The sequence below is a fragment of the Melospiza georgiana genome, chromosome Z, assembly GCF_028018845.1.
Source record: "Melospiza georgiana isolate bMelGeo1 chromosome Z, bMelGeo1.pri, whole genome shotgun sequence".
In the NCBI taxonomy this organism is placed as follows: domain Eukaryota; kingdom Metazoa; phylum Chordata; class Aves; order Passeriformes; family Passerellidae; genus Melospiza; species Melospiza georgiana.
In genome coordinates this window covers 21,393,902-21,409,043 of record NC_080465.1, presented here as the reverse complement: position 1 = coordinate 21,409,043, position 15,142 = coordinate 21,393,902, and the positions used below count along the sequence as shown (strand labels likewise).

The window sequence follows — 15,142 nt, the reverse complement described above, 5'->3', positions numbered from 1 at the left end:
AGTAGGGGTGCAGTTTTAATTCTAGCCAGGGAAAAAGATGAGGTGGGAACATGTGGGAACATGGAGAAGGAGGGGCAGGAGGTGCTCCAGGCACTGGAGCCGAGATTCCCCTGCAGGCCGTGGGGAGACCACGGTGAAGCAGCTGTGCCCCTGCAGCCCATGAGGATCCATGGGGGATGCACAGATCCACCCACAGCCCACTGGAGGAGGCTGAGGGAGACCCAGTGGAGAGAGGGGTCCCTGATTCCAGGCTGGAGCAGCCTGTCCTTGGAGAACTGCACCCCGTGGAAGAGTGACCCATGCACAGCAGTTCGGGGAGGGAGTCACGTTGCAGTTTTGGGAGGACTTCTGCTCCTGAGATTCGGAGCCATGCTGCAGAAGTTCACGGAGAACTGTCTCCCGTGGGAAGCGACCCCATGGTCTCACAGGGGAAGGATTCCTCTCCCTGTGCAGCAGAAGAAAACCTCGGGTGATGAAATGACCAAAGCCCCCGTGCCCTGTCTCCCTGCTGTCAGTAGAGAGGAGGGAGCGGTTGGGGGAAGGAAGGGGCTTATTTTTAAGGGCCTATTTTACTTCTCGTTATCCTCCTCCGATTTTGTTAATAATAAACTCACTTTGTATCTCTAAGTTGAGCCTGTTTTGCCCTTGGAGTATTTTCTCCTGGTTCTTATCTCAGATCATGAACCCTACGTTAAATTTTTCTCTCCTCTGCCCAGCCGTAGCAGAGGAGGGTGAGTGAGCGGCTCTGGTGAGCGCCTGGCACTTGGCACCCACGCTGTTAAACCACGACAGTGCGACACACGGAGAGCGCTCCCCACCGCTCCCCCACCGGGGCTGGCAGTGGGGGTGCAGGGAGGGCGGCGGAGGGCCCGTCACGGGGGTTGCGGGGAAAAGTGACAGGCGTGGGGAGATCCCGAGGACAGACGGAACAGGGAAAGGATGGCAGCAATGCTCTGCGAGAAGAGCGCAGGTGCTGCCCAAGCGCCAGCGGTGCCGGCGGACAGGAGAACATTTATCTCTCGCCGGCTGCCAACCAAAGTGTTAAACTGTGGAAACACACCGCTGCTTGGGGAACGGCGACCCTTCCAGGGGGAAAGCGCCGCGCGTCCCCCGCGGCCAGCAGGAGCGGGAGCAAGGGCGAGAGCGAAAGTCCGTGAAGAGACGCTGCAAGAGCGAAGCCGGGCGGGAGCCGGGAACAGCAGTCAGCGAAGGGACGCTGCAGGAGCGCATCCAGGCGGGAGCCGGGAGCAGGAGCCGGTCGGTGAAGGGACGCTGCAGGAGCGGAGCCGGGCGGGAGCCGGGAGCAGGAGCCGGTCGGTGAAGGGACGCTGCAGGAGCGGAGCCGGGCGGGAGCCGGGAGCAGGAGTCGGTCGGTGAAGGGACGTTTCAGGAGCGGAGCCGGGCGGGAGCCGGGAGCAGGAGCCGGTCGGGGAAGGGACGCTGCAGGAGCGGAGCCGGGCGGGAGCCGGAGCTCCTCCCGCGGGGCGGGGCCGCGGCCGGCCGGGCTGCGGCGGGCGGGCCGCGCCGGGAGCGCGTAAGTGACGCAGCGTTCCCGGAAGCTACCCGGAGCTGAGGGAAGAGCGGCTGAGCAGACGGTAGGGGAGGCAGGCGGGCTCTCCCCGCGGCTGTCGGAGGCTCGGCGGAGCCCACCAGCTCCATCCCACTCTGCTTGCATCCCTTCCCGTCCCAGTCAATTGCATTGCTTGTTGGGAGCCATGTCGCTCTTCCAGTCCGCCCTGGACTTCCTGGCGGGCCCCGGCTCGCTGGGAGCCGCCAGCCGTGACCAGAACGATTTCGTGGGGCAGACGGTGGAGATGGGCGACATGAAGCTGCGCATCAAGCGGGTCATCGCCGAGGGTAAGAGCGGGCGTCAGGGCCCGGGCCGTGCGGGGCGGACCCCGGCGCTGCGGGGCTGGGATCGGCTTCCCCGCGGGCCTCCCGCTCCCGTTTTCCCCGTCTCCTATTCCTACACCGGGAGGGTTTCCTCCTTGGCAGGCCGCGCCCGGGTGGGGGCGGGCGGGCGGCGGCCGGGGCGGCGGTTCCGGCCTCCGGAGAAGGGCTGGCGGTGCCCGGGCCGCCCGCTCCGCGACGAGCCGAGACCGTGTCCCCAGGCCCGGGAGTCGCAGCTGTGCTTGGTGTTACTGTCCCGCCTCAGGAATAGCCAGGGAGTGCCGCTGTGCTGTGTGGACGTTTCTTCGCTTGCTTCGTGGTTTAAAATGCCTTCACCACATAACAGAACTCAGAGGAGTTTGTTGTCTGTCACGGTCTTTATAACCTACCAAGGACCTAATGAAAATTCTGGTTTGCGAGGGGTTTTTTTGTTTGTTGGGTTTTTTTTTCTTTCTTTAAGTGACAATGTATAATATTATGCCAAACATGCAAGGTTGTCTCTGTTGTTTGGGGTTGATTGGAAGACTAAGGAATGCAGGAAATGTGTTTGCATCAAACACGTGTGTCAGGAGGCTGGTGTTGCTGTGCACATAGACTTTGGTAGAGTACAGGGAATTAAACATCTGTGCAGTTTCTAGTTTTAGTAAAACTTTGGGTAGGTAGCCTGGAACACAGCTTGTTAATCAGTTTTAGAAAATATATGTTTGATAGATGCAAATTACTTAGATATTAGAAGAAATTTGGATTGTCTTAATGCTTGTGATCAGAGAAAATACTTTATTCCTCCAGTAGAAGAACCATTGAAGGCTACTCTCAGAAGACTAAAATGTGGACTTTTCTATGTACTACTGCAGTTAAATGTTCTGATAGCTTTGTAGAGATGGTTGATGTTATTTATGTTAAATACTTCAAAACTCTATTTAGAGCTCCTTTTGATTGTTGGAGTTTCTTTCTGTAGTTTCTTGTTGTAATTATGTGATACTAAGTAGTTTTCTGTTGAGATCTCGCTGATCAGCATAGAAGAAAAATTTGGTTAAAATTAGCTAATTCAAAACACTTGCAGTCTACTTACAAAATTTTGAGCTGTAAAACAACAACAACTAGGTCTTCACTGCTTTATCTTCTTAAGGGTAATAATTTGTTACTTGAAAGCTCAAGCACTTTCAGCGTATGATCTTAGAGAAAACCTGGCAGTTTCTTATGTAGTAAGTTACATTTTAAACAGTACTAGATGTCATGTCCTCCTGTTCTGCTTTCAGCCTTGACTTACAGCTTCTTTACGGTCAGTGTTGTGACTGAAATGTAAGCACTGAGTAGGATGTCAATGCTAAAAGACCTGTCTGTGCTGCTGATACTGTAAAATTCTTGCCAGCAGTGACCACAGCAGTTACTGAAGGACAAAGCAAAGTTAGGGCAGGAAGCTATTTTTGAGGCATATATACTATTTGGTTCTTGGTTCTGGAGCAGGTATTTTAATGCTTTACTTTGACACCAGCCTACTGTTTTCCAGAATATGAGACAGGCATTGTAAAATGTCAGGGGAAAGATGCCAAGTTAGATGACTTAAAGCACATGGAGACATTCTTCAACTCTACAGTTCTTTACAATTTCTCTGTAATCATTGCTTTGTGTTCCATGTTGATCTCAGTGTTATGGTTTTATTTTATGGTGTTTCTTTCCTTATTTTGCTTACTGAAGTTGGGCTAGCTGCTTGCTTTTTCTGGAAAATATAATTTTCTAGCCAATGTAGACCATCTAAAAGAGCCCTTGCAGTGTATTGAATATAAAGGTAAAATAGATGTGAAATACAGAAATCCCAGCCTCTCCTGCAGTCTTCAGACTTGAATTTGTCTGTAGTGTATAGTTTATTTTGCTGCTCAAATTGCATGTATCTTTCAACTCTGGACATGTTGTGATACCTTCTGATACATAGATCCACAACTGTTGCTTACATGTATTCCCTTCCATGGTTACAAATATGGGATCTGTTTTATCAGTTCTTTCATGCCAGATTCCCTTCTGGAAAGTCAAGTGCTGCTTTCTGAGTCTGGATTTCAAATCCATAGTGAGCTGTGTGTCGTCGGCCAGTGCAGTCTTTTCTGTGGGCTCGTGCGCTCGGCTTTGTAGCTGGAGTGAGCAGTGCCTGTGGTTTAACATTGCACGCTGTCATGTGGCACCGCAGGTTCTGTTGTTCCCCCAGCCCACAGCTCCTTCCATCTCTGTAGTGTGCGCCAGTGCTGGTGCAAATCCATGTTAGGCTGTGCTCCAGGCTGAGACTTGTTGCACAGGTCGTTTGGATGCAGTTTCCTGGTTGTTTCACAGAGGTGTCGTGCTGGGGTGGGACTGGGCTGATTGATAATGTAGTGTGCTGCTGCAGGAGGCTGACAGCAACCAGTGGGGCATGAGCTGGTGATGATCTCTTTGGCTGATACTACCTCTAAATGCAAGAACCAAGTGTGTCACAGTGTCACTGGACTGAGCACTTCTGGAATATGGTATCCTGTTTTTTTCCCTGCTTGGACATTTTAGTAGCTCACTGCAGATAAGATTTTAGAGGACTTTGGTGGGGGCCTTTGCATGTATTCTGTACTTGCTCTTGTTATGAGGGTGGCTTCAGGTGTCATGGCTCTCTTGGATCATCCTCTTAAGTGCACGGACCCCCACACAATTTTACTTCAATAAAATAGTCACAGATTTCCTTCCTAATACTGTTGCTTCTTTTATATATGAGACCGAACAATTTACAATAAACCAGACTGTGTGGAAAAACTGGGAACAAGCAAGTTCTGTAGCACACGTTTAACAGCCATTCTTCACATGTACTGAAATCTTATGCTTCCTTTGAGTAACAAACATTGACAAAAAAGCGCACAAGAAGAGGAACATGATGACAAAAAGAATTCATTATTCAATCTGTTTGATCTAAATCTAAAGCTTTTAAAATAATGAAAAAATAATTCCTTAGTCAGAAAGATAGCAATAGGCTACAGACTTAAATGGGTGCAGACATTAGTATTTTTTTTGAGTTTAAAAATAGATGTCATAACTTGAAGCTGCATAGGTCAGTGACTTGTTACAAGCTGTTTTCTGTTAAGGTGAAACTTCTGCAATTAAAGCAACTTTTTTTTTTCTTTGCTTCAGGGCTTCTTCAGTATTTTGAGTGTGAACAGACAGTATTACAGTTTGCCAAACTTATAGGAACAATTCTGTGGTTTCTGCAGCTACTGAATTCAGAGGATAATGATAACCTAATTAAGTCCAGGTTTTTGGGTGGATTTATTTTGTAAACCTCTAGTAGCAGAGGCCTACTGAATGCTTAATACCAAGTTTCTGTGAACATTGTTAGTTTTATTTGCTGACAGATAGGGGAAAAAAGATGATTCCTAAAGAACAACTAAACCACCTGACCTAGCAGCTGTCCAGCTTCCATTCTCTTTACAGTAAACATAGACAATGTTTTCAACATGGTGCAGAACAGTTCTATTTTGTAAAGCTGTTGTTTCTTGGCTGTAGCAATTCCTGCTTGCAGGGGAGCTCTCAAAGTTTGAAGCCATTATACCTCTCTGCCTCTCAAGGGTGTGGGAAAATGTACACATCTTTAAGTTTGGGCCATCCTTCATTCTTGAGGCAATTTCAGCATGTTACTAGGACTTGCAGTGGACAGAAATACATGACTGGACTTCAAAAAAACAAAAAAAAAAACCAAAAAAACCACTTTGTGAATCAATGCTTGGCAATAATTTACAGAGCATCTTTTCTGGTTTGATACTCTGATAGAGAAGCTTTCAGTTAAAATGCATTGTAACTTACATTCCAGGCTAGAATTACACTGTTTCAATCAAACTATGGTTGAAACATAAACCACTGGAAGTTGCTGTGGAAACGAATTTGGTCAGTATTTGGGAGGGGAGTAGGCAAGTCTTATCAAATAGTTACAAACAGGAAGCTACTCACGCCCTCACTTTCTCATGACTAGTTAATAGTGAGTGAATTACAGTAGCAAGCACTGTTATGATGTGCTTAATGTTTCTTATTTTGATACTTCTCTAGCTGTCATTTTACTGAAGCCGCTTATCTGAAAAAATAATTTGGGAAGATGTGTAAAACAGGGATATAAAAAAGCAGTTTAAAATCCAACTTTTTGTATAAATACAGTGAAGTTCTTCAGTATTATGTGATCCCTAGGTTTGACTCGAGGGAGAATCCAGATCTCTTGGTTGGAAAAGCAAGTGTCTTCAAATCTCTGTAAGAGTGATGAAGTACTGACAGGAGCACTGCCTGAGGCCTGTGGTGGTGCAAGGATAAGTTTAGAGTGCTTGCTAATAAATAAAGCAAATGAGGTAGAGTTAGTTCCTGATTTTCATGAGATGGTGTAGTGCTCTGTAGTGAGCCTTGGTGGGTGAGAGCTTCTTGTCTGTGGAAAAGAAGTAAACCCAGTTTTCTTCTGCTGTAATTTCTGAACTTGAAAATACTACCTGAGATGATCTTGGAGGGCTTGGGCTGCCTTCTGAGAATGGGGCTCTGGAATGCCTCTGCAATGCAAAACCTGTCTCACTGGGCAATAACTGGGGTGGGTGTGTACATATCTCTACACGAGTGATCAATATGGGGGAATACTAAGATGATTGCACTGATACAGAAATCCTCAGAAAACTGTCTTGAAAACATGTACAAGCATTTACATGAGTTTAAAAAAATGAGTGAAAACACCCCAATACATTCTTTAGCACCCCTAGAAGTTGTTCTTCACTTAACTTCCATTTTACCATTTGCCTCTGTTCAATCTGCTGTATGGGTGTTTGTTGAAAGTGCTTTTGAAATTATTTTTTCTGAATGTTTGCAGAATATATTGTTTGGGTGGCTTGGAGTAAACTGTTATAGCAGAGGAAAAGTTTTGCCAGTAAACTTGACCCTACTGAGGGTATATTAAAACTGCTTTAATACTTTTATTAAAACTTTTTCAAGGGAGCCAGCATCAAACTGTAAATGAAACTACTTTTAAGAATGACACAGTAGGACTAGTTTTACTTTTTGTTTAAGAATTGTTTTCAATAACAGCAGATGGCTTAAAAAAAAATTAGAAGTACCTTTACAACATGCTCTAACTCCTTTGGTGTCCCAGAAAACCCATGGAATTAAACATGGTTTCTGCTATGGAGCTGCAGTAGTAGTAAACCAAACACTACATGTAATGATCTGAGATGTATGGAGCTGAAATGTGTTCAGGTGAAAGAGTGAAAATGACAGAATGGGAAACTTACTGGAAGCTGATGTTTTGAGAGGGACATAGTTATAAAAGGTGAGCTTGTAGGCCACAGCAGTTGGATTCTCTATGAGGCAGGTGCAATGAAGTAGGAATTAACCAGGCATGATACCACTGGCTTTTCTCTGAAGATCTGGAAAGTTTAATGAACTCTGTTCTGTTTAGCATTTCAGTACTTGATAATAAGGTGCAATCACTGAAGTAGAAATGCGTATTTTAAGCTAGTTATTTACTCTCAAACTTCTGCTATCTCAATGAGGTCTGCACAGTGCTCTTGAGTAAATAGCTTGACAAAAGGAGTTGGAAGAGAAATATTTTATGAAATAACATGTTGCAATTTGGTAACAATATTACCATTATTTTTATATGTGCTTCAGTGCTTGAAAATGCTTTCTAATATGGCAGTTATCTTAAAAACAGGAGATGTATGTTTAGCAGTTATCTTCCTTAGTTATTGTTGTTTTTTACACAAAATGTTAGCAGTGTAATACCAAAACATTTTATTGAATTTATCAGGTAATATTTGCTGTACTGCATTTTGGTTTTATAAGAACCTTTTAAAAAATGGCTTCATGAGAAATCTGCATAGGCAGACTTAACAAAATACAGGAAAGTAACAAAATCAGTGTGCTCTTTGCTTATGTACAAGAAAGGAATAGAATATCTGACCTCTTGCTGAATATCAGTAGTCTTGACCAGATGCTGAAAAATGTGTGCTCGGTACATTTAGAAAGGTATCTAAATTCATGTATTGATTATCTTAGACTAAAAGGAATGTTGTACCTGAATATTGAAATTAAAACTGATGTATTGTGCCTTCTTCTTGTAGGGGGTTTTGCTTTTGTCTATGAAGCTCAAGATCTTGGAAGTGGCAAAGATTATGCTTTGAAGGTAATATAAATTATTAGTGGTGTTTGTAGCCCACTATATAGAATGGTTATTCCAGTTAGAACCCTTCACTTCATACTTAGGTGACAAACAGGGGAATTGGTCTTTTAGGTGCTGCTGGTCTTTGTTTTTTTTATTTGGTGTAGAGAATCATGATCCAGTCCAAAACATTTTGATGCATGGGTAAAAAGAATATTTCATAGTTACCTGAAGTGGAGTACAGGAATCTTTTTCACTTGTCAGAAGCAGATTTAGCCTATCTTCTTACTTTAAGAGTAAATTTCCTTAGTATTGAAAACAATGTTCTATAGTAGGAGTCCTAGTAAAATATATGTGTTGTATAAGTGGCCTTGCCCTGATCCTAGTTGTTTTAAATGGGCTGCAGCTGTGATGTCCTTAATTGGGCGGCAGCTGTGGCTAATGACGGTAACTGGGATAACAGAGGGTGGGTTGGCCAGTCAGGGAGAGCCTTGGAGGAGTCTTGATGTAGAAGCAGGAACTACACTGCTGCGAAGAGCTGCGTGTGAGAAAACCACTCAGAAGGTATGGGGCTCTAGAAATATGATAGCAACAATATGAATACAACAATGTTCCACACTTTGACTCATTGTTTAAAAATTTGGCCTGGTACTTCTTAGAGACACTTCTCTGCATTCTTGGTTTCTAGAGGCTTCTAGTAATCAGCTGTAAGCAGGGTATTTGCAGGAGGGGTGGGAGAGGTAAGTTGGCATTATGCCGCCAGTAATAACTTTGGCTTTTTCCATTTAATTCCACATCCTACAGTAACAAAATATGTGACTAAAGCCGTATACTATATGTGTTCAAAAGGTCCTCTAGAAGTAGTCCCATGAAAAAATAACAGATGAAAGGTGAACCATTACTATATTTCCTCTGTTCTGTAAAACTGGTACTTTTGTAGCGAAGGCTCAGGCTGCTTGTAGTCAAATGCTGACTACAGGTAATACTGGAAACAGTAATGCTTAATTTTGTTACTGATTATACAAGTACCATTTAAAAGGCCTGGCTACATAATCTGGAGGAGTTAGTCTGGAATAAGTTGAAGGTTGTTGTTGAATATTTCAGACAGAAGGTGAATCTTTCCTTGTTAGTCCACAGTGCTGCAGCCAGGAGACTTTAGTGCTTTATATATCAGAACTATCGGAACAGTTACTTTAAAGTGTGTCAAAAGTTACAGCTGCTCAATTATCACTAAACCTGAATAGTCCAGGTAACTGGAAAACTGGGTATTATGACAGAATGTCAAAACGTACAATAAGCCAGTTTTGTTTAGTGCCTCATTACAGTTCCTTAGGTTTTTGACTGTAGTTTATCCTTCATATTCTGTGGAAAAAAAAATCTATGCATTGTTACTCTGTAAGTCTCAGTAACTATATCTTCTCAATTGTTTTGGTTCTTTTAACAGCGATTGTTGTCTAATGAAGAGGAGAAGAACAAAGCCATCATTCAGGAAGTTTGTTTTATGGTATCCTTTTCTGTAACATGTTTAACTGCCTGAGATTTCTGAGTCACAAAAGATTGCTGAATCTGAAAAACAGATTCTGTTTTTCTTCATACACTGCCATACGCTACCTAGGAGGACTGACATTCTGCAGGTCTGGGTTCGTGGTTTGTCATGAATTGGTATCATGAATCACGCAGAAAGTTCAGTTCTTCAAAAATTACAGTAATACAGTGTGTGCAAATAATTTTTGTAGCTAGTGTAGAATTTGCCATGTACTTCTAGCAAGAAGTGAGATTGTTACTTGGGCTTTCTTGCAGTCTGTGAATGTCGTCAAGAGACCTTTTGATTTCACATGATACTTAGATTTTAAATAGAATTCCACATGCACTGGATTTTTTGCTCTTTGCTTTTACTCTCAATGTTTAATAATTTCTGCTTTGGATGCATCTGGCTCTAAGAAGTAGTGTTAGCTTTTAAGGAAGACATTTCAGTAGACCATGTGCATCGGAAACAAGCAGATGTTTCTCAGTGTCCTTGCCATCCTCTTTATTTTCAGTGATGTCAGATAGTAGGGTATACTGTAATCTCTTTAAATCCTTGATTTTAGTAAATTCAATATTTTCTTCCTGGCCTGACTTGTCTTGAACCCTCAGTTTGTTTCAAGAGTCAGCTATTCAGCTGTGGTACGCTGATGTGTTCCCTTCTAAGTGTTCAGCCTCATTTTGAATTAGCAGGCAAACCCACTGAACCTAATTTAAGCTACCCAAACATTTCTTTTTATGATTGCTGATATGCTTGGCAAAATCTTAGCTTAAACACCACTTATGAGAAGTACACTTCCAAGACAGAGTACCATAGCACCAAACATTTTCTATCTACTCTGGCATTATCTTGCCAAGAGTAAAGAGCTCGATGTTTTTTGGATGTTTTTCACAGCTTAGGGTCACTAACACGGTTTGTAGTGTACAACCTGATGAAGGATTACTTGTTGCTAACTTTCTGAGATAAGACTGTGAAATGCAATTAATTCCTGCAGCTTTGAATAGAGGGTTGTGGAGAGATGCATAAGATCAGATTAATGTGAATTGTGTGGATCCAATTCCCCTTTTTAATAGCTTTGTTCTACTTACAAAGTCTTTGCTTTTCTCTCTTCAGACTTGGTGAATGAATCCTGTAAATAGATTGTCTCACAGGCACAAGTCTTAGTGTATGCACAGACAGACATAATGCAGCGTAACTTCCACTGGCAGGAGCTGGGATCACTTACACTGCACTCCCCTTTACATAGCTCAAAAATGATACCTCAAATTTTGAACTGAGAGTGAAAAACGATAAAGGTTTTAGCATGAAAAATTTTTACTAATGATGGGAGTTCCTTGCCCTTTTAGACCTCTAATTGTTTTGAACTTAATTACTTAAAATTGAAGCATGGCATACTTAATACTTCTTTGGGAAAGAAATGTGAGGATACCATAGCCCTTTCTTGATCACCCATCTAGAGAAGCAGCTGATAATTAGATGTCCCTGCTACTCCTGCTAGGCAGCCATTGTCAAAAGACAAAAAGAACTAGCCCTGTTACTGAGTCTAGTTTCTTCTGAACCATAATCATAAGGATTTCTAAATATTTTTTCTTTTTATTACATTACCTTAGATTCTTTTCTCAGATTTCTTACACCTGAGACATGTATTTCCCTGTGTTACTTAGGGTATTGATTGCAGCTACTATGCTTTCTGTGGTTTTAATCTAATATTTCAAATGAACTACTGGAGGCAATAGTATCAATGAACTTGGGAGTCATCTTCCTTGAATGTGTTGTCTCCAGAAAAAACTTTCAGGTCATCCCAACATTGTCCAGTTTTGCTCTGCAGCATCTATAGGAAAAGAAGAATCAGACACAGGGCAGGGAGAGTTTCTTCTGCTTACAGAGCTGTGTAAAGGTAAATTTTATTTCTTTTCCAACTAGTGCACACTCCTTCTGGCAGCTGTTTTGCGCAGGTTGCTCGTTAACTTAAAAGCTTGAAATGATTGTAGTAGGTAGCATGGTTCAGTGGAGCTAGAGTTCAAACTTTTCTTTTCTAGGATAAAGATCATGGTTTTTTTAGACTACAGTTTAACCTTGTCTTAAATACGAGGTAATGATTAAGTTTTTTGTGTTTGAGACTAATCAGAGAAGGAAAGAATGTAGAAGTAGTTCCTTAGAGCACTCTTTCTTTTGTCATTGCAGTCAGTGTGGACTTGCCATTTTCAGAAAATCTATTTAATACAACTCAAGATTGTAAGCCTTTTTTGAGAAGGGTCTATTTGTGTCAAGCTTTCAGAATTTGCAGTGTTCTCTGTGTGCTTATGCGAATTTCTCTCACTTCCTGCAGGACAGCTGGTGGAATTCTTAAAGAAAGTAGAATCCAAAGGACCTATCTCTTGTGACACAGTTTTGAAGATCTTTTATCAGACCTGCAGAGCAGTGCAGCATATGCATAAGCAGAAGCCTCCTATTATTCATAGAGACTTAAAGGTATGTTACAATATTTAAATAAAGGCTGAACTTCTGAACAGCAGAGGAGCCTGTTGGGATGGATCAATGTTAAAAACGATTCTTGAGCATAGTGCTTAGATCTATTGCCTTGCCATAAGTGTTGATTGCGAAGGTCATCACTGAAATACTTACGCCTCTTCAAACAACTTCTTCTACTTGTGCTTGCTGTTTAGAAACTGCTTGTAATCTATCTGAAACAAGCTGGCAGAAAAGAAGTGTATCATGTTTTGCTTATTGAGTTAGCCCAAGTATTTTGTTTTTGATAAAATCTACAGTTACAACTAAGGAAGTGCAGTTCTGGTTAAGTAGGTGCCTTAATAGAATAGGTAAAGCTTTGAAGGAGAAGAATTTTGAATTATTTGTGAGGGATTACATTGCCATTGAGAATGTGTAGTAACCTGTTAGTTTTAGAATTGGTAACTTGCATTGTACTTTAGTGCTTGTTTTTAATTTGAATTGTAAAATTTGGTAGGCATAATTCAGGTTAGATTTTGTTTATTAGGGGATTGTTTGGTTGGGTGTTGTGTGGTTTGTTTTTTGTTTTTTTTTGGTTTTTTTTTTTTTTTTTTTTTTTTTTTTTTTTTTTTAATTAATTAGCCTTTACCTGGATTCTATAGGCTTATGCTGTAGAAAGTGTTCTACCTTTAGGAGCTTTGGGTTTGAATTTTGTATTTTCAAGACAGGAGTTCACCTTGACCTGCCCAATATGCCTTAGATGAAAAAGCCCTCATCATCAGTGAGATTCTGCTGTGCTATGAATATATTTGAATTTTCCTTAGCATAAAAAAATAAGACAGAGGAGATTCTTATTCTTGGAATAGTGTCTAAATTTCACACATGTCTATCCAGCCTGATGTGATTTCATTTGATATAAAAATAGGAAAATTTTTTCATGTACTCAGTTACTTTGGGGAAAGGAAAATAAGACCGCTTCTAGAAGTAAGTGTGTTAATTATTTTCAACACTCTTGATGAACGCTTTGATGTTAGCTATTAGTATAGCTCATAAATATAAACCTAGCTTTGGTGACAGCACTCCCTTTCTGTTTTTTTCACTTGGTACCATAGAACAGGCTTTTAGGTTCTGTCAAAGACATGTTAACCATTCTTCACTGAAATTTCCATATGCCAGCCCCTAGCTTTTGTAGAAAAGCTGCATCTCTCTTCTGAAAAAAAAAAAAAAAGTAAAAAACCTATTTACAAATAAATACACCATTTCTTTCATAGCCAGCTGCATAGACATTGAGCTGATGCTGTAGTTCAGAACCACCTTTTTTATTCTCGAGGAATGTATCTTCCTGACAGAGCTAAAACATGGGAAAAGACAGGAATTTGGTTTATGCTGGTCTCATGTTGCAGAGGCTGAAGAACAAGATTAAATGATTGTTGTGCTGCAGGAGGCAGTGGCCTTACTACAGCCAGGAGCCAAGTAGGGATCGTTTAACTGTGCTACCCTTTTTAGCAGTCTAAGCTAAGGTCAGCAGCATAGAAAACTGTAAGTCAGAGTTTTGGGCCAATTAACTTTGACACCTTTTCGTAACTTTATACAGACGTACCAATTTTATTTTTTGGTCCTTTTGTGATTAAGACTCCAAGTACATCTTCCCAATACTTCTACTCTTTCCTCAAGTTTCTTCCACATTTCAGTTAACAATATAGGACAGTTGGAATTTATGAAGAAGAAAAAGGCAGGGATAATGGATGATGAGCTATCCAGGGAGCACATGTTTCTCAAGTAGCTGTTTTCTGTCTCTGCACAGGGTCACAGCTGCTTCTTTATGGGTGTCCCCTGGCAGCCTCCTTCTCTACTAGAACCTCCTTGTTTTTGCCTGTAGGAGTCCTAGCCTTCATCCCACTGCGGCTGAGCTAACAGTACTTGGTTTTATGCCTGAAAATGTTTGGATTCTAAGACACCGTTTCTACAAGTTCTCATCTGAAAAACTGTCCTTTTCTTAGGCTCTAATGAAACTACTTGTTTTTTTCCCCTGGGGTTTATTTTTTGATCTCTGGAATGTTTCTTGTTCATGGTGTGCTTGGTGCTTCCTTTCAAAACTTGACTATATTGCTACCATATAAAACTACAGTAATGTCTGAAATCTTTGTTTTCTTGTAACAGATTTTTTGGGCTGAGGTCATTAGTTTTTATATGTACGCACAAGTAAGATGATATGTATAAAAGCATGTGTGTTAGGGCAAAAAAGACATGTATTTTAATCTATTTCTCTACATCTTTTTGAAGGTGGAAAATTTGCTTATTAGTAATCAGGGGACAATTAAACTTTGTGACTTTGGTAGTGCTACAACTATAGCTTACTATCCTGACTACAACTGGTCTGCACAGAAGAGAGCGGTGGTTGAAGAAGAGGTGAGACTATTTTAATGTGATTTAATTCTAATATCAACAGTGGAATAATTTAACTGTTACTATTAATCTAGTATCAATTCATGAGACATCTAAGACAACTGAAGATTTTTTCAGTTAGAGTGTTTTTATTAAGTTTTGGTTTTGTATTTGTTTTGCTAGAGTTCAAAAGCCCTCTGCAGTTACAGTCATACCTTGTGTTCAGTAGCTACATGTGGAAACACTTCAGCACAGTCAGTGCCCATTCTGCAATCTGCTGTGAAAATTAAAATGGTTGCTAGGGCTTCTTCTAATGGCACTGGACAAGAAATTGGTTGTGCCACACTGATGTCCATCTTCTGATCTGTTTTTCCTCAGTTGAATGATCTGTAAATGAGAGGCAAGTCTGCTCTGCAGAATAGCAACGGGCAGTATTGCAGTGCCTTGGACTACAGTAACCAAATCTAGCTTGCAATGTGCTTTTGCAAAGTGCACTTGTTGTTAGTTTAGACTTGAGAGTAATGCTAGTAAATCTGGTGTAGTACATCAGCGGGAGAGATGCACTTAAGTTCATATGTACAGCTTCTGACATCACAAGCCCCTGTTTTGCAATTTGGTATTCTTGGAAAGCATTGCACTGATGAAATGATGATGTCGTACCACTGTCTTGTATAGTCTGTGCAAAAAGATGGTAGAAAAGGTCTTCCCAGATATTCTTATGACCAGACTTTCTCTTTGGATGTGTCTGCCCTGTGATTAAGTGT

General features: G+C 41.6%; 1 protein-coding gene across 2 annotated transcripts in view; it reads left to right on the top strand.

Annotated features, from left to right (window-relative positions):
- The first annotated feature begins 1,574 nt into the window (after window positions 1-1,574).
- The window catches only part of GAK (cyclin G associated kinase), a 67,177-nt gene continuing 53,609 nt past the window's right edge, over window positions 1,575-15,142 (top strand). For both annotated transcript variants that reach the window (XM_058043481.1, XM_058043480.1), the window contains exons 1-6: window positions 1,575-1,857; window positions 7,983-8,044; window positions 9,465-9,524; window positions 11,328-11,442; window positions 11,875-12,017; window positions 14,277-14,402. In XM_058043481.1, the coding sequence (XP_057899464.1) occupies window positions 1,716-1,857; window positions 7,983-8,044; window positions 9,465-9,524; window positions 11,328-11,442; window positions 11,875-12,017; window positions 14,277-14,402 (648 nt within the window). In that variant the 5' untranslated portion in view covers window positions 1,575-1,715. The remainder of the gene's footprint in view (window positions 1,858-7,982; window positions 8,045-9,464; window positions 9,525-11,327; window positions 11,443-11,874; window positions 12,018-14,276; window positions 14,403-15,142) is intronic.